Source organism: Glandiceps talaboti, chromosome 15 (assembly GCF_964340395.1).
Source record: "Glandiceps talaboti chromosome 15, keGlaTala1.1, whole genome shotgun sequence".
Classification (NCBI taxonomy): Eukaryota; Metazoa; Hemichordata; class Enteropneusta; family Spengelidae; genus Glandiceps; species Glandiceps talaboti.
The window spans coordinates 10,837,151-10,861,681 of NC_135563.1; the positions used below are offsets into that span (position 1 = coordinate 10,837,151).

General features: G+C 37.1%; 3 protein-coding genes across 4 annotated transcripts in view; 1 reads left to right on the forward strand and 2 right to left on the reverse strand.

Annotated features, from left to right (window-relative positions):
* The window catches only part of LOC144446434 (aldo-keto reductase family 1 member C15-like), an 8,545-nt gene extending 4,590 nt beyond the window's left edge, over nt 1-3,955 (reverse strand). Inside the window, exons 1-2 of the mRNA XM_078136196.1 lie at nt 3,872-3,955; nt 1-135 (exon numbers count right to left, since the gene is read on the reverse strand). The exon at nt 1-135 is cut by the window's left edge and continues 27 nt beyond it. Coding sequence (XP_077992322.1) covers nt 1-135; nt 3,872-3,949 — 213 coding nt within the window. The 5' untranslated portion in view covers nt 3,950-3,955. The remainder of the gene's footprint in view (nt 136-3,871) is intronic.
* A 1,714-nt stretch (nt 3,956-5,669) lies between these two features.
* Nucleotides 5,670-17,735, forward strand: LOC144446433 (glucose dehydrogenase [FAD, quinone]-like). The gene is made up of 15 exons (XM_078136195.1): nt 5,670-5,877; nt 6,310-6,375; nt 7,220-7,365; nt 7,837-7,937; nt 8,905-8,954; nt 9,789-9,917; nt 10,713-10,829; nt 11,497-11,589; nt 12,495-12,548; nt 12,906-12,956; nt 13,534-13,628; nt 14,238-14,427; nt 14,846-14,898; nt 15,267-15,434; nt 16,239-17,735. The coding sequence occupies exons 1-15, from the start codon at nt 5,674-5,676 to the stop codon at nt 16,366-16,368; spliced, it is 1,647 nt and encodes a 548-aa protein (XP_077992321.1). The 5' UTR covers nt 5,670-5,673; the 3' UTR covers nt 16,369-17,735.
* Nucleotides 17,736-20,003: 2,268 nt separating this feature from the next.
* Nucleotides 20,004-24,531, reverse strand: part of LOC144446084 (C-terminal-binding protein 1-like) — a 70,721-nt gene continuing 66,193 nt past the window's right edge. For both annotated transcript variants that reach the window (XM_078135779.1, XM_078135780.1), the window contains exons 7-8: nt 23,780-23,904; nt 20,004-23,184 (exon numbers count right to left, since the gene is read on the reverse strand). In XM_078135779.1, the coding sequence (XP_077991905.1) occupies nt 22,576-23,184; nt 23,780-23,904 (734 nt within the window). In that variant the 3' untranslated portion in view covers nt 20,004-22,575. The remainder of the gene's footprint in view (nt 23,185-23,779; nt 23,905-24,531) is intronic.

Genomic DNA, 24,531 nt, shown 5'->3' on the forward strand with positions numbered 1-24,531 from the left:
CTTTAATGGCCCGTCTTTAAATTTCGTCTGCAATGCGTCTCCAATTTCACATTCGTTTCCATAAACGAAAGCACAATCGATGTGGCGGTAACCGACGTTGAGGGCAGTTTTCACGGCCTGGCCAACTTCCTTGCACTACAGTGTAGCAGTACAAAATAAAGGAATGAAATCACAAAGGCAGAAACACAGATTTGATGTTGAGAAATAAGTGAAAAATAAAGAACATGGAATTATCGATGTCACGTGACATGCCACAAACTTATACCATGCCTATCTCAATGCATCTTGAATGATCAAGGCACTGTGACTACGACACACATCTCTCGGTCAACTGTCTTGATTGAAACTCATATATCTTAGATCGCCCTCAAGTTATTTTATAGCAGAAAAAGTTGTTGAAGGGTGCTTTGAAATAAAGACAACACATCTTCAAAAGCAAAATATTCAAAATATTCGAGACATGTTTGTGATAAGCCATGTGGTTAGAAACTTTAAACTACACCGTGAATACAACAAGACACTCCATTGGCCAACGAGTTGTCGATCACAGCCAATCATGATTCAGTGTATGTTATACAGATCTAAATGTTTTTAGCTCAATGTTCAAAATATGCTGGTCTATTTAGATTATGGCCATAACCATGTACCACATAAGACAGCGGGAACATGGAATATATCGATGTCATTGCGATTTGCAATTATTAAAAATGACGAGTCTTTATATTGATATTAACAATATTTTGTCAATGTAATATATACATGTTTATGAGTGTGTGTGTGTGTGTGTGTGTGTGTGTGTGTGTGTGGTGATTCTAAATAGACAGGCGGTATATGAAACATTTTAATACGCGTATGAATTTGTTTTAAAAAGTTCATTTCGTTGTGGCAGTTGGTCAACATTTGCAGATAGTATAAATTTGCCTGGTAAATGTACTACAATATAATACTACCAACGTAACTATATCCTAGTCTAAAGGTCACACCATGCAGACAGACTCTGAACTGTTTATTCTCGGTGTGCACCTCCTCGATCGATCTTATGGATTTCACCTTAAATACCGTTCATTTACATTATGATATCGACATCAACTCGAAAGGTTGTAAGCTAACCCCATGGAACAGGTTATAAATAGTAACGTGGGGCATGTCACGCTAAACTATATGTAATGTCTCTCCTAAATTGATAGATTGCCCAGCCGTGTTCAGTTATCCAAGCTTCGAAGGCGACGTGCAGGTATGTGTACAGGGGCGTAGCCTGACCAAATTGCCAAGAGGGGCAGAAATTTGTCTTGGTGCAACCATGCATTTAAAATTTAGAAAAGTGCTAATTTACATAAATTTGCATGCAATTAACATAATATACATTTTAGCATACGCAATTAAATGTCATATGTAAGGTCAGAAACAGTAAAAAATGCTGGTCAACAGGTAACCTAACCCATCACATTTGATAAGTTGGTCGATTTCATTTTTTCACAATGCTTGACAAGGATAAAACAAACTATATATAATGATAGCAACATATTTCAGGTCAAGTTTAGATAGAACTTATTCAGTCATCTTGATACTATCTCATGCAATTTGTCTGCATAGCTACAGTTAGGAAATGTACATAATTTACGGTTAAACAAATGGTGTAGTTTCTCTCACCCTCTCTTCTCAAAAAATGTTAAGTCCTGCCAATTGAAACTCAAGCATTGTTTTAGCCACCCATTCTGTCACCTACACTACGGTGGAGATATAAAATCATATGGTGCAATGATGCATTGGAAGAAGATAACTCCAAAGGTGAAAATAATACAGTGTATGAGGCCATTTAGAGACAAAAAATATCAAAACATACACATAATACCAGAATTGAAACAATTATGTATGCATTACATATTATATGAAAGTGTATTTTGTTGTGGCAAAGCTGAAAGATATTTTGCGGATGTGCACACGGTAAATAACTTCTCCCGAAGTTTAATTCGGTTCCTCAAAATCCCGAATAAAAAGCAAAACATTTCAAGACTTTCAGTTTTTTGATGCCCCAATGGTCGTAAACTTTTGTTCAATTCTTTTTAGTGCACATTGGATATTTAATCTCAATTCATGCTTGTATGCAACATGAGAGCCAAGTAAACCACTGTATAAGATATTATATAATTTGGAATAGACTCAAATGTATATTCTTTTTACATGTACTATTCAGAAAATATAAAGAAATATCCTTAATTTTGAAAAAATGCGAAACCCACATGAGGATATATTGCCCATCACCAGAAAAAAACTATATGGGTAGGTGGAACAGCTTTTTCATTTTTTCTGGCCTAATGTCGTATCTGTCAAAGTAGTTGCCGGAAAGATGTCACATTCAAAGGAAAAAAATGGATGTTGCTTTCTGAAATAAGTAACATAACAAAATAATAATTTTCTTTACCCAACTCAAAAAAATGTTATGGCCTCGTTTATGTCGGAACCCAAGGTGAACTCACTGAATTCTCCTTGTCATTATCATTATAATGGAAATTGAAGTTCAGATTTTGATGTCGAAGGTACAGCCACAGGGTAAAGGACCAATGATCAATTTTGTACTCGCGATTTTCCGGATTTCTGATATTATTTTCTGTACATTTCAAATAAAGTGTTATATACTGTTTCCTCTTACTGTTTTTTTCTATTTCCTATCTGATATCAATGTCTTATCTGAGTTTATCAGCTTTGCATTAATTAGTAGCTTGCTAGAACAAACTCACTATTTGCCCAAATTAACGCATTATACCGTGAGTGTAAACATCTACTGATACCACTAATGGTAATACACCGTGTATTACCATTTAGTCGGATCAGTAGATGTTTACACTCACGGCATAATGCGCTAATTTGGGCAAATAGTGAGTTTGTTCTAGCAAGCTACTAATTAATGCAAAGCAGATAAACGCAGATAAGACATTGATAACAGGTAGAAAATAGAAAAAAAACAGTGAGAGGAAACAGTATTTAAAACTTTATTTGAAATATACAGAAAATAATATTAGAGATCCGGAAAATCGCGAGTACAAAATTGATCATTGGTCCTTTACCCTGTGGTACAGCTCTGTTTACTAATTCAGTTCCATTCTTTCCATAGCAAATCGTCGCTTCAAAATGAATTGCGCGCGCGGAATAACGCTAGTGTCAGTGTGCAATGAGATAATTATATCAAACGACATTAACCAAAGACAACGTCGAACACAATTATTGAAAGAAATATCTTCAAATAGTGGATCTTAAATTGCGTACCAAGTTTAATCGTTTTTCAGGGCCACCAAATTTTCCAAAAAGAGATCTGCCGTTTTATCTGTATGAAATGTTTTAATATAATAAGGATGAGATCGAGCGCATCTTCGGAATCACTGCATGCAGCATAGCAGGCGACCTCACGTTGAACGACTTTTTCCGTCTTATTTTTTGAGTTTCATTCGCTGACAATATAATTGCGACTTGCTATCTTCAAATGAAGGAGACTTTCAAGACCACTGTTACTCGCGGAAAATTTACAGTGCATGTGCGCACTTCGTTTGTACTTTCCCGCACAACGAATTTTTAATTTGCTGCAAAAAGTTACAATTTTTAACTGGACACATTTTAATTCAAAGTTAAGCCAGTGTACAATAGCGATATAAGATACATATTAGCGAGGAGTCAGTGTACAGTCACTTTAGTGAACTATTCATTTAAATCGCGCATGCTAGGAATCGTCACGTAAATAACGATTTTAATAGCATCGCTATGTATTCAAAAAGGAGCTTTTTTCTTTCTTTTTTGCAAAATCTCAGGGGGGGGGGGGTAGCTGCCCCCCTTGGCTAAGGTACTGGTGAATGATGCGATTGCAACACGTAATACTTACGTTGTACGTTCCAAAACCAATGAGAGGCATTTGAGCACCAGTTGCAAGCTTTGCCGACATCATTGTTCGGTTGATCATAGACAGCGAGTACGCGTGTGGAGAGAGGGACACTTTTAACTTGTCAAGTTACTACGTGAGGACGACACAACATTGCGCATTCTACTGCGCATTCAGCATGATTCTATATGTGTAACTATTGTTCGGGTTGCGGGCCACTGCAGGTTGCTGGTATGAAATGCACTGTCCATCATGATGGAATTGCTATTTTCGTCACAACGTATATGTAATGATATACGTGTGTGACATCGAATGTTGACACCGGTGTGTATCAATGTTGTCGGCTTTAGGCGTCGGTACGGTCTCCTTATCGGAAATCAAAACACATACGATGAGTGTATGAAGTTCTTCCTGGGAAGAATATATCACCACAATGAAGTTCCCGGGGGGGGGGGGGGTACAAGATAAATGCCATCCCGGCAATACACGCCTCCTACGTCGGCGTGTATTTACCCGGACGGCATTTATTACTTGTATACATACATACATACATACATACATACATACATACATACATACATACATACATACATACATACATACATACGTACGTACGTACATACATACGTACGTACATACATACATACATACATACATACATACATACATACAATGTACATACATATAACATACACACACACATACATACATACACATACACACATACACGCACACACACACACGCACACACACATACATACATACATACATACATACATACATACATACATACATACATACATACATACATACATACATACATACATACATACATTCCAGATTCGTTTCATATTTTCGTTTAAAAAACCCAAATGTCGTGGAAAATGTCACAGAGGTTGAACTGAGCTGTATAAGGAGTAAACAATTCATGAGATATTTATCAATTTCAATGACAGCGAAATATATGTGTATCTCACGTTAGCCAATGTTTTTGCAGTGTGGTCGCTTGTGGTTAATTTTGTATTTTGATGGCGGACGGTGGCTAATTTCAATACGACTATGTCTTAATTGCCTTACCTTGGTTATATCCTAGCCATAACAAGCTGTCTTTTCCTCTTTTACATGTATATATTTCTTTAGTACAAAGGAAGGTGAGATGAAGATAATAGGCCTTATCTAGAACTATTGTTATTGTATGATCGGTGGGGTCTTTTCTGTTCAGATATATATTTACTACATATATTGATAATTTCAATTTTCTGAAAAAAATGAAATATGTAGCTCAGTCATTATGGAAGAAATTTAAAATATTGGTACAGAGCATGCGCAGCGCGCACCTTGCTTATAAATCTGAATTTGCATTTAATCCAATATCGCGCACCGTAAGAGGGTTTAGGTTTAGGAATGACACCCTTAAGCTTTCTTACATTCAAATAGTTGAATGACACACTTTACACTATTTCAAGAAAGAGTGGACCGGATTGACAGCCGGCACTCAATAGCATAAGTGGAATGACACAGTACTAGTAATTTGAATGCTTTGACACAGAAATGACAGCACTTTAATACGTAAACAGTGGCATGACACCCTTTTCTATTTCTTAAGATGTAGAAGAAGGCTGTTTTTCCACTGTGTACATACTGTAAGTGCTGTCATTCGTTTTCTCTCATTCGAGTCGGTTGTCATCCGTTTTAGTGTCACCCCATTCTGACCTCGCGTACTGTGTACTATATATTACATTTTAGAATTGCTAAACCCAAGAGTAAAGTTGTATTGTGCCCTGACCTCGCATGCCGTGTTTAAAATGGCGACGGATAGCGAGAACACTTACGACTATGTTATTATTGGAGCTGGTAGTGCGGGTTGTGTCCTCGCAAATCGGTTGTCTGAAAATGAAGACGTGAGTGTGTTGCTAGTAGAGGCTGGACCCGAAGACTCGAAACCTGAAATACATATACCTATACAGGCAGGCTCCTTACTACGTTCAGATATAGATTGGAAGTATAAGGTAGGCCACGAACACTATTGGTGACGAAAATTCTCCAGCATTTGTTCATTCGGTCGATATCCCATGATTGACAGTAGCAGTGATACCAGTCGCTACAACTCTTCAAAGTGAAATGTTTCCAAAGAAATTTATGTTGACATTTTTGTACGTTGTACCATTCTTGCAAACCAAAGTAATTTTTTCTGTTGATGCAAAGAAACGCAACTGTACGACGGGCAGTTTCTACTACACTACACCACACAATATTATACCATGCTATGTCACACTACACTATACTGCGCTATTATAACTACACTATGTGGTATCATCGGCCGAACGTGTAAACATATATAGTTTGATAATTGCCTCGCGATTTGATACTTCAAGCAACATGGTGTACACATATAGGAAATACGTGTAACTGTATTTATTGATGTGCTTATAAATCTGCAGAGTGTTCCACAGAAGGATTCATGTCTTGCGTTGAAAGATCGTTCCTGCCTCTGGAACAGTGGAAAGGTATGATACATATCTAGCTATTATAATGTATGTATGTATGTATGTATGTATGTATGTATGTATGTATGTATGTATGTATGTATGTATGTATGTATGTATGTATGTATGTATGTGTGTGTGTGTGTGTGTATGTATGTATGTATGTTTGTTTGTTTGTTTGTTTGTTTGTTTGTATGTATGTATGTATGTATGTATGTATGTATGTATGTATGTATGTATGTATGTATGTATGTGTGTGTGTGTGTGTGTAATGCATGCATGCGTGTATGTATGCATGTATGCATGTATGTATGCGTGTATGCGTGTATGCATGTATACATGTATGTATGTATGTATGTATGTATGTATGTATGTATGTATGTATGTATGTATGTGTGTGTGTGTGCGTGCGTGCGTATGTATGTATGTATGTATGTATGTATGTATGTATGTATGTATGTATGTATGTATGTACGTACGTATGTACGTATGTACGTATGTACGTATGTACGTATGTACGTACGTATGTACGTATGTATGTATGTATGTATGTATGTATGTATGTATGTATGTATGTATGTATGTATGTATGTATGTATGTATGTATGTATGTATGTGTGTGTGTGTGTATGTATGTATGTATGTGTGTGTGTATGTATGTATGTATGTATGTATGTATGTATGTATGTATGTATGTATGTATGTATGTATGTATGTGTGTGTGTATGTATGCATATGTACTTATTACATTATGAATGGAATGGGGATTTTCTGTTCCTTTATGAATTACCCAACAAACATGAAATTTACATTTAATTTAGAATTAACAGTTCAATTGAATATTTTATCTTCTATTTTCTCCAAGGTTCTTGGTGGGTCCAGTTCTATCAATTTTATGCTTTACACTCGAGGATGCAAAGAAGACTATGATTCTTGGGCTAGGCTTGGAGCACAAGGGTGGAGCTATGACGATGTCCTGCCATATTTCATAAAATGTGAACATAATACAAAGTTAGTACTAGTAGTATTTTTGTGGCCGTTATCGTATCAAATTCAGCTAAATGAGATTTATAACATTAGCTGATTAAAAGTCAATATGAGAAAAAGGTACTTCAATCGAAGGTCCTAGGGTGAGTATGTACATACGTACACTGCAGCCACACCAGTAACAAACAGACTTATCAGTTTAAAGTTCATGATTTGAAAGGAAAGGGTACTTCAACCCAAGGTCCTAGGGTGAGTACATGTACACACGTACACTGCAGCCACAGAAGTAACAAAGTTCAAAGTTAGTAGTACAAAGCTAAATCTCTCAGAAAAGCGGTGAAATCCAAACACTTCACAGAATAAGTTTAACAATTGCTACAAAGTTATTCTTTTTTTCCAAGTTCACATTTGCTGTGTATCCTTAGTCTGCACTTAGACCATCCAACTTGTTTTTTTAAAGCGTTGTACGTCTGACAGCTACAATATTTTTTGCAGTGAAGAGTATTTGAAGAGTGATGTCCACAGCAAGGAAGGACCGTTAGCAGTTACAGATATCTTACCGAGATGCAAGTTTGCTGAGATGCTTGTTAAAGCCGGTAGGTATATATATATATATATATATATATATATATATATATATATATATATTTTAAAATACGGAACTTGTCTCAAAATTAGTCAGTTTGAATAGGCCATTACAGACTGTAAATAAGAAATTGAGAATACAGGGCCTCGCTCAAATTGGGGGTATCATCACCTCATATTATCGTTTCTTAAGAACTTTGTTCCTTGTATTTTGTAGAAGTGTAAATCAGGGAAGTTTTCGTATTGTTCAGACATCGAGGAAAGCAAGCCAGGCACCCGAGTCTGAAACGTCTTCCAGATGGAAGGGTGTAAATTTCAGACATATGTAATAAAATGCTATTCTGAATAGTTAAAACTGAGCATGGTCAACTTTCCTCAGGACTTGTTGGTTATAAAAGAATGACAGGCTGTCTCTGTGATATTCTAATTATATTAGCACAAATTGAAACAACCTTTTGAAGTGAATTCTTATTTTTGGACCAAAATGATGAAAACCAACAGATAAAGGACAAGGTCAAAATACTTTCTGTCTTTTTTTTGTCTTTTTTTTAAACGTTTGATAAATAGGGATAAGATCGCGCGACCTAAATAGAACTTTTCTGATTCGATGTAAAATTTGCAGGTAGGACAACGTGATTAATTGATGTGAACAATACGTCACAGCTAGACAGGTAGAGAGATACAGAAGTAGATGGATGGTGGGCCACGTAGATAGGTGTGTTGGTAGAGAGGTTTGTTGATTGATAGTGAATAGGTAGTACCGGTATGTAGGGTGGTGGTGGTGGTGGTGGTGGTGGTGGTGGTGGGGGTGTGTGTGTGTATGTCGGTAGTTAGATGGGTGGGTAGGTAGGTAGGTGGCGTAGGTGAATGCGTTGATTAGACAAACTGTTGAATGCAAAAAATCATTAGTGGATGCTAATGTATCAAAACAGAGACCATACAAGTAAACTAGGAATGTTATTTGTTTTCTTTTCATAGCCGAGGAGGTAGGGTATGCCATTAAGGACTTGAACGATTTCAACAATACGGTAAGTAATGAACCCTTTCATGTCCATTTGAACATTGACGGCAGGCTACTTGTTGTTGCTCGTACGTTTCCTTGACAATGCTGGTCATGCATCAGTGTACTAGAAAAACGAAACAGTCGATAGAAAGCCGCAATATATAATATTTGTAATGATTTTTCCTGTTATATATGATACATTTCTTTCTTTCATTGAGTGGCCATGGATTGTATGAGAATCCGGAATCGAATCGATGGGGGGGGGGGGGGGGTGTATTCCCATAAAAAGGTATACAGGTATTCGGCTCAAATGGGTCACTTTTTCACGACAAAATCAAAAAACATGGGTCGGCTTTTCATCTGAAACTTGGCTATTCATAGGGTCGATAACATAGGAAACGTCTGACTCTTCAAGCCAATGGTTTAGACCACTCTGATTAAAATCCAATGTAGTGTACACAATGCGATTTCTTTTTTAGCTGTTATGTTCACTGATGACGTTTGTTGTTTTGTGAGCGCCCGTTACATATATGGTATTGTGTCAGAAATATCTCAGAGGATGGTCTGAGGATGTATGTAACAGGGACGTATACACGTCTCTGATGTAACTGACCGTACCTTCGTAATAATCCCCAAATTGCACTTCCTATATCGAGTGATCCATTCTAAGACTTGCAATGCTATAAGTCTCTATAATTGCATACTTTCTGGTATTACCCCCAGTCATTCCCGTCGTTCGTCAGTTTGTGGGCGTTACCTCTTCATTACCACTCCCCTTTCTTTCTAAGAATCTGAATTATTTTGATTGACCTTGATTTTTCCTAAGATTACAAGTAACTTTACAGAATTCTCCCCACAGGATTGTTTTAACTTCACTCAAGGAAATATAATTGATGGTAAACGTGACAGCAGCGCCCATGCATATCTGACACCAGCCGTTAAAGCAAGAAAAAATTTAACAATCTGGACTAACACTTGTGTGACAAAGGTAAGTTGATAGATAGAAATTAGTATATGTAACACTCTCCGGCCAAATAACAAAACGGGTTTCTCAAATAATCCGCCATTACCAGACCATTAGCGGCCGACACTAAACATTTTGTTTTAAGTTCGAAAAGGTAAAATGGTTAGTATTTACTGCTATTGCCGTGTAAATTTAAACTTGCGTTTACATTAAACATAAAAAAGTGACAATTTAAAATTGTCATTCTAAAGTCAATTTTTTTATTAAAAAAAAAGTCCCTTTGCAGAGAAATCACGTCTCTTCAGAATGTAGTTGAATCTATACAGTACAGTCTGCATATTGTGTTCGTCTAAATCATATATTATTGTCTTCGTGTACTTTGTTTATACATTCACCAAATTGTCACTGGCAGAAGTATTGTGACCAACGAGTATCTTATCTTAGGGTTGAAGCAATTTGTCAAAAACGAAAAATAGAAGAAAACAATAAAATAAAATTCAGACCTTCCTCCCATACTTTCTGAAGGCATATCAAACATTTGTCTTACTATTTATGGAAGTAGTATCATTGTTAGTGACGATAGTTTCTTTTGGTTTGATTTGCGATGTGTCATATATATTTTTACGTTCGCTTATATAAACTTTTACTATATGGTTTTAGGTTTCACTCATAAAATGTCATGGAATACATGTATCATTATGGGGCACATATGTTTCTCTTTCCTTCCCTTCCCTTTAATTTCCCGATAAAGCCTTTCTCTAAGTTTTCCCAGTTTGTATACGATTCTGTTCGCGATTATTATGTGCAATTTTTAAACAGATTTTATTCGAAGACAAGACGGCAAAAACAATGAAATTCGTCCAAGGCGAAACCGAAGGTGAAGTGAAGATATGTAAAGAACTGATTTTGTCCGCTGGGGCGATCGCATCTCCTAAGGTACACTTTGCTTGTTTGTTTGATTGTTTTCTACGGAATCTATGCGGCTTTATTTTCTAAATAGTGAGTTAAAATAAGCCATTTTCGGCTTACATGTGACATTTTCACCGTATGATTTTATCCTTTACTTTGCTGACAGAAAAATTGTTGTTAGTAATCCGTTACATGGAATTACTTGTAAAACCTTTTCTAGACTGTGATCTGTATGATTCCTGCTCTGTAACAGAATCGTGTCGTAACCAATCACATCACTGTATATTGACAGTTAGATTTGATATGAAGAGCGCCCTCAAGCAAAGTTGATCCACTCACATAAATGAATATATATGCAAAGTATATAAGTAACAACGTGGGGCTTTCCCGTAAACTTTCATTCTGTGCTTTCCATTTGTGTACACTTTTTATTTCCAGGGTCATGACTTGTCATGTTCAAGCTCAGACCACTAACGAAGTAGTGGTCTGAGGTTCAAGTCAGTAGCGAGTGATTCTGACGAGTGCCCTCAACGACGAATCTTTCATCTATAATCGTTCACGTTTGACATTACCATTATGATTAACGAAGAAGCCATATCAAGATATAGACGTTGACGAGAGACCCCCTCTCCCTTTCCTCCTCTCTCCCCTTCCCCCAACGTCTATACAAAATATCGTTGTAATTATGTTGCAGCTGTTGATGTTGTCTGGCATTGGACCCAAAGAACATTTAGAGGAGTTGGGAATACAGGTGGTATGTGATCTACCTGTTGGGGAAAACATGCAGGTGAGATACTCTTGTGACGTCATATCTAAGTCAGACCTAGAAAGTTATATAACATATTCACCACTGTCATGTGTGTACACTGCAAATATCTAAACATTGACCAAGTCAGCCAAGTTAGGTCAAGTCAAGTCAAGTTAAGTCAAGTCAAGTCAAAAAATAATAACAAATACATTTTTATTGTCCATTCCTGGGCAATATAGTATTGTGGCAACATTTTGGGTGTACCTCTTGTAACTAGATGAACGTTTGGCAGTTATATTTTTTTTAAAATCTAAATTAAAGAGTAAACCCGATTCTTTATTCATGTTGCAGGATTATGTCAAAATGGAGGGTTGGAGGGTAGTCGGTGGCTTAGTGGTTAAACCACTTGCCTCTTACCACAGCGGTCAGGGTTCGAACCCCATTCAGGGTTTGATTAAATTTATCACGCTGTAAGTAAGAAGAGTATTGTTCAGTTTGACAATGCAGGTTTTCCCCGGGTACTCTGGTTTCCTCCTGCATTAACACCGAACATTGAGGAGGGTCGCTTTCTACTCATCCTGACTTTATTTATTTGTCAAAGCTGAATAAATAAATAAATAAATAAATAAAATAAAATAAATTTTCCTAAGCAATTGATGTCCAAACGCGCTGGGATAAAGATAAAATCAGCCCAGACGTTTTTCATGATACATTTATCTGAGAAAAAACGAATGAATGGAATCTTCAATAAACGGCTAGAAAAGGCCCACCGACATGCAAAAATTGTACAAGATTCAAGCTATTTTCTAGCCTGTAACGCCATGTCGTTCCGCCCTCACCGGCTGGGAGGGGCTGACCGATGTGTGAGGGCGCCCCGTCACGACGTACCTCACAGACTAGCTATTTTCGTACCTGGTGATAATTGACAATTTCTTCTTGAACAGAATCACTACATGACATTGATAAGGTTCAATGGTACAGGGGGCGGCATATCAATGGTAAGTATAGCATATTCTTTCTATTGTTTAAAAGATAAATTTGTATTTCATTTATCTATTTTTAACTGTGATTTTAATAATAGCATGTCATCTTTGTTTAGTGTGGAAATGTAGCATTTTTGTCTTATCTTTTTATCGGTAATATACGATACAATAGGCATAGATGTGACTCAATTTGGTTGGCGTTTTACTTTCAGTGAACAGGTACAATCAGCGAAAAAACACACTAGTGTGCGTTACGAGTGGTAAGCAAGAGTCAGACAAATGCAAATTTCATGCAAAGGTGTACAATGTAAATATCATGACGAATACTTAAATTGTGCTATAATGTAATCAATAAAGTATGATATTCCACAGGATTGGACATCAAGTCAAGGGGCTGACGCCACTGGCTTCGTTAAGACAAAGGTAACAATTCCAATGTATACATATGTATGTATGTATGTATGTATGTATGTATGTATGTATGTATGTATGTATGTATGTATGTATGTATGTATGTATGTATGTGTGTGTGTGTGTGTGTGTGTGTGTGTGTGTGTATGTATGTATGCATGTATGCATGTATGCATGCATGTATGCATGTATGTATGTATGTATGTATGTATGTATGTATGTATATATGTATGTATGTAGTCGAAATTTAACGCCCAGCCAGAGTACAAGTATGTATGTATGTATGTATGTATGTATGTATGTATGTATGTATGTATGTATGTATGTATGTATGTATGTGTGTGTGTGTGTGTATGTGTGTATGTGTGTATGTATGTATGTATGTATGTATGTATGTATGTATGTATGTATGTATGTATGTATGTATGTTATCTATCTATCTATCTATCTATCTATCTATCTATCTATCTATCTATCTATCTATCTATCTATCTATCTATCTATCTATCTATCTATCTATGTGTGTGTGTGCATGTATGTACGTGTTGTAGTATAGTTAAATGTACAATCTATTATGATTATTTTATAGGAACATCTTCCATGGCCAGACATACAGATCCTCTTTCTACCGTTCTTTTATTTTATGGGTCCTGGTGAGAAAGAAGGTTGTAATATTGCTGATGAGTGAGTTTAGCATATTTGATATTAAATGCAGTAGATGTAACTGGAGTGTTGTATTTTCTATCAGACAACCGACAATAAGTATTGTTAAAATACCAATAAGTAGACATTATACAAGTTAACTGTATGCTAATTTCATCCAAAAGCAGTAACATGTTGAAGTCACGATCACGTTGGGATAACTTCCAGTTGCATTTAGTATGACAGGACAGGTTACTGTGGTGGTCAATGTTCTAGCAAACTTGTCACAGTATTTCGGAACATAGAAGGTCTATAGTGTGATGGATACACACAGAAAGACGTGTACGCTGAAAATGGCAAGCGGTAGAGGTTACGGTGAAAGCGAAAAGCCGGGGGGGGGGGGGGGGGGGGGTAAATGAATGAATTTTTAAGTAAAGTAGTATTTCATGAAACTATGGAGGTTACCAACATGTAACTGTAACTGAACGAAATATAATGTTGCGAAAATTTGGAATTCGCTTCCACGAAATTGTTTGACTCTGTGAGTTGAACATTTTCATTACTCGGTATGAACCCAGAGTCCATGAATATTCATTCGCGAAATATAATGTTTTTATTCTTTTGGCAATCCATTCATTCATATCATGACAGGTTCAACGAAACACTTCACTACAAAAGTAGAGAAGAGATGGAAGCAAAAGAAGGCATGGTGATATTACCTGTTCTTCAACATCCAGAGAGTATTGGAAAGTTATCGTTGAAAAGTAACGATCCTCTAGAGCCGCCATTAATTGATCCCCGCTATCTGGAAGACCCCGAAGATGTACAGACCCTTATAAGGGTATGTCAATTGACGTCATATGCTTCATCCATAGTGGCATTGAACTTTAACAAAGTCAGACATCGCCATGGCGACATGAATATGCCTGTATACAATCGGTTACCCAGACTCACTGCTATGGGTTCTTCTACGAGACCACCCAGAGTCGCTTGGGAAAGTCACGTAGGCAGAGCCCCCAGCGGCGAGAATCTGGGTAACAGCGACTACATAAACACGAAATATTTCTGTGCATGCTATGTCTATACTGAGGTAGCCTTCTAAGTAATGTTAATTTGTTTTAAATTTACCTTTTTACTGATTTTCCGTTTGGCTTGAGTATTACTTTTACTGATGTTTTCCACATTGGGTACAGCTTACCAATGGAGCCAATTCTAAGACCTCTAAGTAATGATGTTTAAAATGTTTTATTTGTTAATAGGGAGTAAGGGTGGCTCAGAAATTAGCTGCGACAACTGCTTTTAAAGATCTCGGGTAAGTGTAAATAAATGTAAAGTAATACATGTATGTAACTTATCGAAGTATCTATGCGTGCACCCGCGTCTGTATTATTTCATGCCATGCACCCAGCTGCATGCACCATAGACTCCAGAGGGTCTGTGCATGAACTAACAATAATTCTGAATGAACAGTGCGCCCTCATCGGTTACATGAGACGCTTCCTAGAGGACAATCTACTACCATCTAGTCCATGTAACCGATGAGGGCGCACTGTACAAGGAGATTGGACCAGAGAAATTGTTTAGTCAGTTCTGTCATGTATACGGAGATTCACATATACCAGTACATGAACTCATACTCAGACATGCACAATATAATTCATGCAATTTTTCAAATTCCAGAGTAACTCCAGAATACTTTAAATTTGACAACTGCCCTCACGAGGTAGACAGTGATATGTACTGGGAGCATGTTATTCGACATCTCACCTTATCCATGATGCATGTGGTGGGAACCTGTAAAATGGGAGCTAAGGACGACATGAAGGCAGTCGTAGACCCATCATTGAGGTAGGTATGGCATACTAACATAAGATAGGTATGTATTTGTAACATAGCTCTGGAAATATATACGCTACACAGGGTTCGACACATCTCACCCTCCCATGAAATCTGTTCACAATCTCGAGGTTGCAGATAGGGAGGAACCATAGTGGAGGGGTGAAGACGTGTTGAACCCCGTGTACATTTGCAGCGCTAGGAACAACACTAAGAACAATAAAAGAAGGAAATAGAGATAAATAAAGAAATTGAGTCATTTTCACATCAGATTTTTATCAGAATGGTAGCTGCTCCACTTTGTATGATTAGTTGTCTGTGATTCCATATTGCCATTGTAACTCCCATGGGGGGGGGGGGGGGTGTTTCAGTGACAACAGAGTCACAGACCCACTAAGTCATGCAAACAGTACTGGATTTGTATGGCTTTTCATGTGTTGCTGTATTTGGGACATCATTTCTATTTAAGCATATTGTCAAACTTTTTACCGAATTTAGCTGTACAGGTGACTGCAATTTGATCAAAGCGGCTATGTCTTTATTTACTTTTAGTTCCATCATTTTGTTTCATTTGTTTTGTTCCAGATGATTGCTGCCTTCCCCGGGCGGCAATCACTCGGAACAAAACAAACAACACAAAACGATGGAAATTTGAGGTAAATAAAGGCATCTAGCCAGTTTTTCACCACATCATATTTTAATCAGAATGATGTGACAGGTACAGAGTTCTTCTTTGCCTAATCAAGTGTATGTTTGTGGCTAAATGTATAAATATGTCATTTGAGTCTCTGACAATCTGCTTTTGCTTTTGTTCAGAGTACGAGGTTTGGAGAACGTACGTGTGGTAGATGGGTCAATCATGCCTCACTTGGTGTCTGCTACCGTCAACGCAGCAGTCGTAATGATTGCAGAGAAAGGAGCTGATATCATTAAGAATGATACATAGTTTATTTAAACAGATATTTTCAGATCTTTCATTTTCAATTCCCTTACAAATTTTATTCTCCTGTATTAGTATAGTGGAGTCATGATGGTTGAATTGTTAAAAAAAGTTGCTGGCTTGGAATCTGCAGGTTGCAGGTTTGAGCCCTGTTGCCACCATTTTTTTTCTGAATGGCTAAAGTCCTTGGGCAAGATTTGAATCACGACTGTGCATCAGTCAACCCAGCTGTATAATTGGGGACCTGGTAGGATAGAGGTTGCAATGTGAATGCTTTAATCCTATGCGTGTACAGAAGCTGCAATGGATTGTATGCTCACCAGGAAGTTGAGGGAGTACAAAGGGTCATTATGCCGCTATGGACCATTTGACCATCATGACTCCACAATTTATAGAGAGGGTAATACTAACAGTCGATATGGAAAAAAAAATACAAATACTACATATATTTCATCTTCACATCTTTATTAACCTACACAAAATGCTGCCAAAATTAAGTAACAAAACTTCTGCCACTACTAGTCTACCAAGAACAACTAGCTATGTATTAATTTTTGGATCATCTTTTCAATTTAAGTCTCTGCACTCCTGCAAATGCTTGGTTTTTAAGAAATGTAGAAAAACTGCAAAGATGTGTACAATGAATGGTTGTGGAACACATACTCCTATGTATGAACCAAAACTCTTCTCTTTTTTTCCTTTATTTTTTTTCGAAATAAAAGTAAGTTCAATATAAGAGTGATCGGGTCACAGGTCAAAGGTCACGACTACAAAATGGTAACAGCTATTCTGTAGAAAGCATAATTATGTACCATGCTATTCTAAAATTGACCTATGACCTTTCACCTGTGACCTGTAGTCTGCTAAACAAAGAAACTATATCTGGCAAAAATGATTTAGGGAAAAAAATCGATGTAATTAGAATAAATGTCTGGATTTGAAAGCATACAAGACAAGAATGTATTATTATTATTATTATTATTGATCTATTTAATACTAAATGAGAGGGTTTAATTAAAGGCTGCTAATTCTTGCTAAAAGTCAGTGCTGTACTCAATTATTCACAATTTTGAAATCAAATGGAAAATTTTCGATCAGATATTTGGAAAAAAAAAACCCTACTCCACTACGTGAAAACTGAATGTTTTAATAAAAACACTTGTTGTAGGCAGCACCGTTTGGAGAGAATTCTTGCTTGATACATCTAGTACGAATTTAACCATATATGGGTATCGAGAAGAATTGGAACACAACTTGGTGGTGGTTTTTTTTTTTGGTTTTTTTTTGAGCTGCATGCTATGATTATGTATGTTTGTACACACTTTTTAAGACACTTTTACATCATAAAGTCACAGCTACCTTACGTATACATAAAAACACACGATAGGATTGATATGTGATATTTAGAATTAAACTTTTTTTTTGTATGTATTTATCAAAATGACTGTCCCTTTTTTTTCACTCTAATGTTAACTTGCTCAAACGTTTGGCATAAAATCATGATGAGTTTTGCAATGAGAGAAACATGGAAACTTCAACTGAAAGTTTTCGCTGGTTTGTTTAGTGTTACAGTCAATTGGGCCTGACGAAACAAATCACTGGTATCCAGAACAGAATGGTTTATCTTTCTGACAACTGCAGCTTAGTGATGTCATCTCAACCTCATTTATAGTTATGTTTCCTCTATTATGTGGCGGCATTTCCTTGCCATGGTAGTATAGATGTATTCACTGCTTTGTGTTTTTTTCAATTACCATGACATTTCAAAGTTTGACACAATGCAGAGACAGACATATTTGTCGTTGAGGGCACTCCACTGTAATCGACAGCAATCTGGAGTGCAAACAACAACTAACAGACATAGTCCATACACACAGACACACACACACACACACAGACGGACTTGGAAGCAAAGTGATGCAATCTTGTACAGAAATGAAATAAAAAGACCTGTCCAAGGACAGTATGACGAGTTTCACCAACACAAACAAGTGACACATCTAGTGACAAAGTCTGACAAATGGCCCATCCTTTGATGTAGTCTGGAATTGTGTATAATATTCAAATGAACGGATCTCTTGGTGTTGAACACTGCAGTTTCATGGTATTATGGCAAACACTGTAACACACTTGTACAAATATACAGGTGCTCTATTAAATCATCTTTTCTGCATTTGCATCAGCTGAGGATACAAGTAAAATGCACAGATTTCCGAGTCTAACTGCATTAATTGTACCATTTATGCATGGATATCACACCATACAAAATTGCTATGATACCATCTCCTACAAGACTAAAGGACAGAATTCAAATGACCAATGAGGCAATACTTGGTGTCTTGTGCTCTAAGGATCACTATATTGTTGTGCCTGTAAGATCATAAACAAATATGTCATATTCTGGTTGTCCAAAAGATAACCTTTTTAAGTTTGACCAATGGGGGTGCTGTTCCACAACATATTTTGTTTGACCACTGGGGGCGCTGTTCCACAGCAGAATTGGTGTGGGCCTGAATCGTTCAGTATTCTTTGAAAATCATCCTTTTAACATTTCATGGCATCTGTAGATACTGTTTTTGTTAATTCAAGTAGTTCTGCTCCTTTGGTTTTTGATTGTGTATTTTATAGGTACAAATAAAGTTTGTTCACAGCAATTCTTAAAATTGTTTTTTGGACTGCCATGCATTTGGCATACACGATGAAAACTTTAATTCTCATATTCTCAATTTGGGGCGCTGTCAAAAAATGCTTCTAAAATTGAAAATGGCTACAAAGCAGGAGACCAGAATATGGCATATTGTCGACAGAATGGCATTACTTGGTACAACTTTAGTACAGAAACTGGTTTACAGGTCCCAGCCTTCAATGTGACAACAACTTTGTACTTGGTATTAAAAAACCTGAACAACAATTTTTATTGACTTGATCCTGTATTCTAACATCCCTAAGTGTAATAATATTACAATTGTCTTCATTTTGCCTGAGTTCTAAAAACAAGGTATGGTACACAACGCATACATTATGGCCATTCAGTCTAAATTAGAAACCTAAAGTTTGGGTGTCCATTACAGTTAGAAACCTAAAGTTTGGGTGTCCATTACAGTTAGAAACCTAAAGTTTGGGTGTCCATTACGATTAGAAACCTAAAGTTTGGGTGTCCATTACAGTTAGAAACCTAAAGTTTGGGTGTCCATTACGATTAGAAACCTAAAGTTTGGGTGTCCATTACGATTAGAAACCTAAAGTTTGGGTGTCCATTACAGTTAGAAACCTAAAGTTTGGGTGTCCATTACAGTTAGAAACCTAAAGTTTGGGTGTCCATTACGATTAGAAACCTAAAGTTTGGGTGTCCATTACAGTTAGAAACCTAAAGTTTCGGTGTCCATTACGATTAGAAACCTAAAGTTTGGGTGTCCATTACGATTAGAAACCTAAAGTTTGGGTGTCCATTACAGTTAGAAACCTAAAGTTTGGGTGTCCATTACGATTAGAAACCTAAAGTTTGGGTGTCCATTACGATTAGAAACCTAAAGTTTGGGTGTCCATTACGATTAGAAACCTAAAGTTTGGGTGTCCATTACGATTAGAAACCTAAAGTTTGGGTGTCCATTACGATTAGAAACCTAAAGTTTGGGTGTCCATTACGATGAGAAACCTAAAGTTTGGGTGTCCATTACAGTTAGAAACCTAAAGTTTGGGTGTCCATTACGATTAGAAACCTAAAGTTTGGGTGTCCATTACGATTAGAAACCTAAAGTTTGGGTGTCCATTACGATTAGAAACCTAAAGTTTGGGTGTCCATTACAATTAGAAACCTAAAGTTTGGGTGTCCATTACGATTAGAAACCTAAAGTTTGGGTGTCCATTACGATTAGAAACCTAAAGTTTGGGTGTCCATTACGATTATGTGACAAATGGCAACAATGGCAACTGCAGTATAGCTATCCAAGTAATGTGTTTATTTTTGAGGTACAAACATACTTCATCTCATCTGTTGAAAGATATTTCTGGCGAAAGTTCTCCTCGATAAATAGACTACACTATATATCCATCTCATTTTGTTCTTTGATTACGGTAGCTCACTACATGTTTAGCTAATGGTTACCAGGAGCACTATCGATGGTGAATTTCTGAGTCTACTGTGAATCTAGCCGTGTGACTGCGACTCCTGCAATACTACTCAGCTGATACACACTAGTCACAGCTTTCCGTGATTATTATCCTCCAAAACTTCAAACCCAACCAGTGAAAGTTTGGAAGCTACACTACAAAGATTACGAATCTCCCCAAGTCCAAACTTTTCTTGTGGTTCTTTCTCACAGCTACAAAAGTACACATCGTGGTGATGATAGCCTTCCAACACATTCATCAAATCCTGTCCTTAAATATAAACAATTTATCAACTCCAAATATGGCAAAATGTTGGGAATTATCAGCAGTGTCTGTCTCCCCTATTTACACCCGCTTGAGCAGAACATTACTTTCCAGCAATTGAAAGTATTATGGCTACAATTACTACATAAATGAAACTCTAATCCGCTAACCCCATCAGCACTTGGAAAGAATCAAAATATCTCCAAAAAAAAAAATCTTTTGGATTCTTTAATAACTGCACTACAAACCATATCCTGATAGACAATGGATGCATTTTCATCTTTAAAATTGCCAGTTTGAAGACTACAACTAGAGAAAGCACGGTGAACAAAATTGAAACACTTACGAGTGAATTGTTATTTGATATGACAAGGAAGAAAGGCTCTTACTGTGAGAACACCTATCGAGAGATAAAACTCTATATCACTTGAGAAAAAGTCACTAAATTTTAGAATATAAGGCATGTATCTAATATACAGCTTCACAGCTCCCCCCTACAATATAACCTTTACCCCATACCCTCAAAACTAGAACAATTTTCACAAATACAAAGCTTTTTTTTTTCTTTCAAAAATGACATTACAAGGGACATGTTTTCAATGGAACCACGACCAATACATAAAGGCTTGTCATAAATTTTCATACTTTTTTTCTTAAAAAAACACTAATCTTTGGTTTTTTGGTCGCATTTTAGTATTTGGAGTAGACGTGGCAGGCATACCACCAACATGTTGAAGTTTGCCCTGTTTTCCTTTTTTTAGTCAACAACGTTTTTCACTTTTGGAGGAATTAGAGAGATTCTACCGAATTCACACTTTCAAATATGGAAGCAATGTGTTGATTCGGCCAAAACGTTCCATTCATCGAAAGGGCGGTTTTCTTTACTACAGACTTTGTTATAGTTTCAGCTACTTTTCCACCCTCAAATTTTTCAATTTTTTTGTTTTTTTAAAATCTTTCTGAGAAGCTAGGGGACAACAGACCAACGTAAGAGGTAGTTTGTTGATTAATTCATAGCTATGGTCTGGAGTCCTACGCTTATTTTAGCACAAAATTTTCAACAAAAAAAATGAAAAAAATGTGCAAGAAACAACAAAGTACACAAAACTATTAACTGACACATGCAAAAAAGAAAAGAAAAAAAGAACAACCATTGACTATTTGGAAGTAGTCTTCAGTGAGGATAATGTCCCTCTAAGCAGGTATATCATGGCTCACTTGTACCACGGCGTGAGAACGTCATGAAAAGTGCACAACCAACTTGACGTAGAAGCATATCATAGAAACACCTGAAAATATCGTCTTCTATAGTTCCTGCACTCTTCAATAAGGAAATCACTGCTCCAGTCACTGAAAACATTCTTCCCCTGTCCTCACATGCACAATTATGGTGCGAGTCAATCTGGGAGTCGTAAACTCTAGTACAAAATATTTGTCGACCCCCAACATGGCGACTCAAGCATTCCCTGCAAAAGTGGACAGCTTAGTTTGTAACATATGGCTGTGTCAATGTAGCAAACAGGATGTAGCAGGGTTCGGTACAAGCTATTCAGGTCCAAATAACAGTTCTCCTTTGATAACAACAGCCGACCTCACCCTGCTACCAGTCGCACTCTGCCCTCATAAAACATATGTTTATGCAAAGGATTATGTTAACGTTTAATGTACATAGTCTTCGCACATACTTAATAAGTGAGCAGTATAATACGTGTTCATTGAGTCCATGCAGTGTCAAAAAACACAGTCCACTATACAGAATGCCAAGGGAAAAAAATTATATTGTCAATCAAGTTGAGAATTATTTCCATTGTGGTTGTCTCCTAAATCTCATATATGGGGTTATTGTTCTCCTTCCACTTTCTGAGATGCAGGTATGTGATTAAGGTTGGCAGTATCAGCTGGCGCTGCACTATGAGGTGTACCGGCAGGACCATGGTTCTCTATAGGATTCACTGGAGGTGCTGTTGGGGGAATTAGAACTTGGCCGTATTGATATCTAGCACCTCCGTTCATACCTGGATGAGGTGCTTCCGGCCACTGGTTACTGCCCAGTAAGTATTCCTTGTTAACACAATTACGTAGATCGTCGGGAACGCGTCCAGTCAGCCCACGTCGTATCTCTCCAGCGGCACTTTCACGTGCTTCTGTAGAACTTTGAGCACTATACCAGGCTGCATGTGGTGTGCAGATAAGATTTGGGGCATCTTTCAGAGGGCCGGAGGTAAAATTGAAAGGCTCGTTTTCATGGACGTCAAGAGCTGCGGCACGGATTCGTCCTTCTTTCAATGCGTTGGCCAACGCAGTTTCGTCAATTAAGCCACCACGTGCAGTGTTCACAAGAAATGCTCCCTGACGCATTTGTTTGATGGTGAATTCATTGATGAGGTGATGGTTGTGTTCATTCAGATTACAATGGAGTGACACACAGTCACTTTGGAACAACAAATCCTGCAACACAACAACATATATGACAAAATCAATATACACCCTAACAAGTCTGATGAGATGTCCATCAAAATTTTGCCTATTTTTTATGTTAAACATGAACCTAGATTCCTAACACATTTACTCTCACATCAATATACGAACTTTTTTTATTGTTTATCTGTACTGAAGGTATTCTGGATGACCCACCAGAACACACTCAAAATGAACTTTCAAAGTAGACCAAAATTGTCACAAATTATAATCTTTAAGTTCTCAATTCTGAAGTCTGAAAACTGACGTCCACTCCCAACTAAATAAGACAACTTGAGGTGCATTCTTTTGTTTTTGTCTGTTTATTCACACATCAGTAAAATGCTCCTCTGGCATTATTTGGTTGAAGGCTGTTAAATCATCTACACTTACCTGTAGTGTTTACACTCTAGTCAAACCCAAAGATTCTATTCATTCTTGTAGGTAAGGATAATTTGGCTGAAAGCTGTTCAATCATCTACACTTACCTGTAGTGTGTACACTCTAGTCAAACCCAAGGACCGTTCTATTCCTTCTTGTAGGTAAGGATAATTTGGCTGAAAGCTGTTAAATCATCTACACTTACCTGTAGTGTGTACACTCTAGTCAAACCCAAGGACCGTTCTATTCCTTCTTGTAGGTAAGGATCATAGAAAATAACATTAAAACCAAATGCCTTGGCACGTAGAGCTACAGCAGACCCAGTACGTCCTGAAAATCAATCATAAAACATTGGGTGCATTTCCTTCAAATAGACAACGGCAATAGCTTAGACATATAATCCAATTGTTAGTCTAGTGGCTAAGACACCCTCAGGCTATTCTGAAGTTGAGGGCGCTAGCCGGAGATAAAGCAATTGAAGGCTATTTTCACTCTGGGATGCAGAGTTGATTTTAACACAACCTGGGCTGCACCAAGACAAAGGTATATTGTCCTCTCATGATCTTTCAGCTTTATTTGGCAACCCGCCACAGCACACATCCGAGGTCTTACTACAGAACTATCCAATTGTATGTATTCTTTCAATCTGACAATCAATTCTCTGTACCTGAAATAACATTATACCTCATGCTAGATCGTATAAATAGAACAAAAAGGATGACTTATTCTCAACCGTGCTTGTAGTAATGCATGTGTCGTGCTTGTAGTGGAGACCATGGTGTTGACCAAGAAATTAAATGATCGCTACTTTCATATCAAGTCTAGATGGTATTCTAAATCAGGTAATGAGATTATATTTCTATTATCTTTTATGTTTGCTGTGTTCATGACTAGGGCACACTTGAACTTGTTCTGAGCTATCAGGTATGTTCATTTGCCAGATCAATATTTCATTAA

Bases quoted from the DNA above. Each gene is read 5' to 3' on its own strand.
- LOC144446433 (XM_078136195.1), top strand. From the start codon at position 5,674: ATGGCGACGGATAGCGAGAACACTTACGACTATGTTATTATTGGAGCT. The intron at 8,955-9,788 runs GTAAGTAATGAA...TTCTCCCCACAG, and splicing joins TGAACGATTTCAACAATACG to GATTGTTTTAACTTCACTCA. The intron at 12,549-12,905 runs GTAAGTATAGCA...GATATTCCACAG, and splicing joins CAGGGGGCGGCATATCAATG to GATTGGACATCAAGTCAAGG.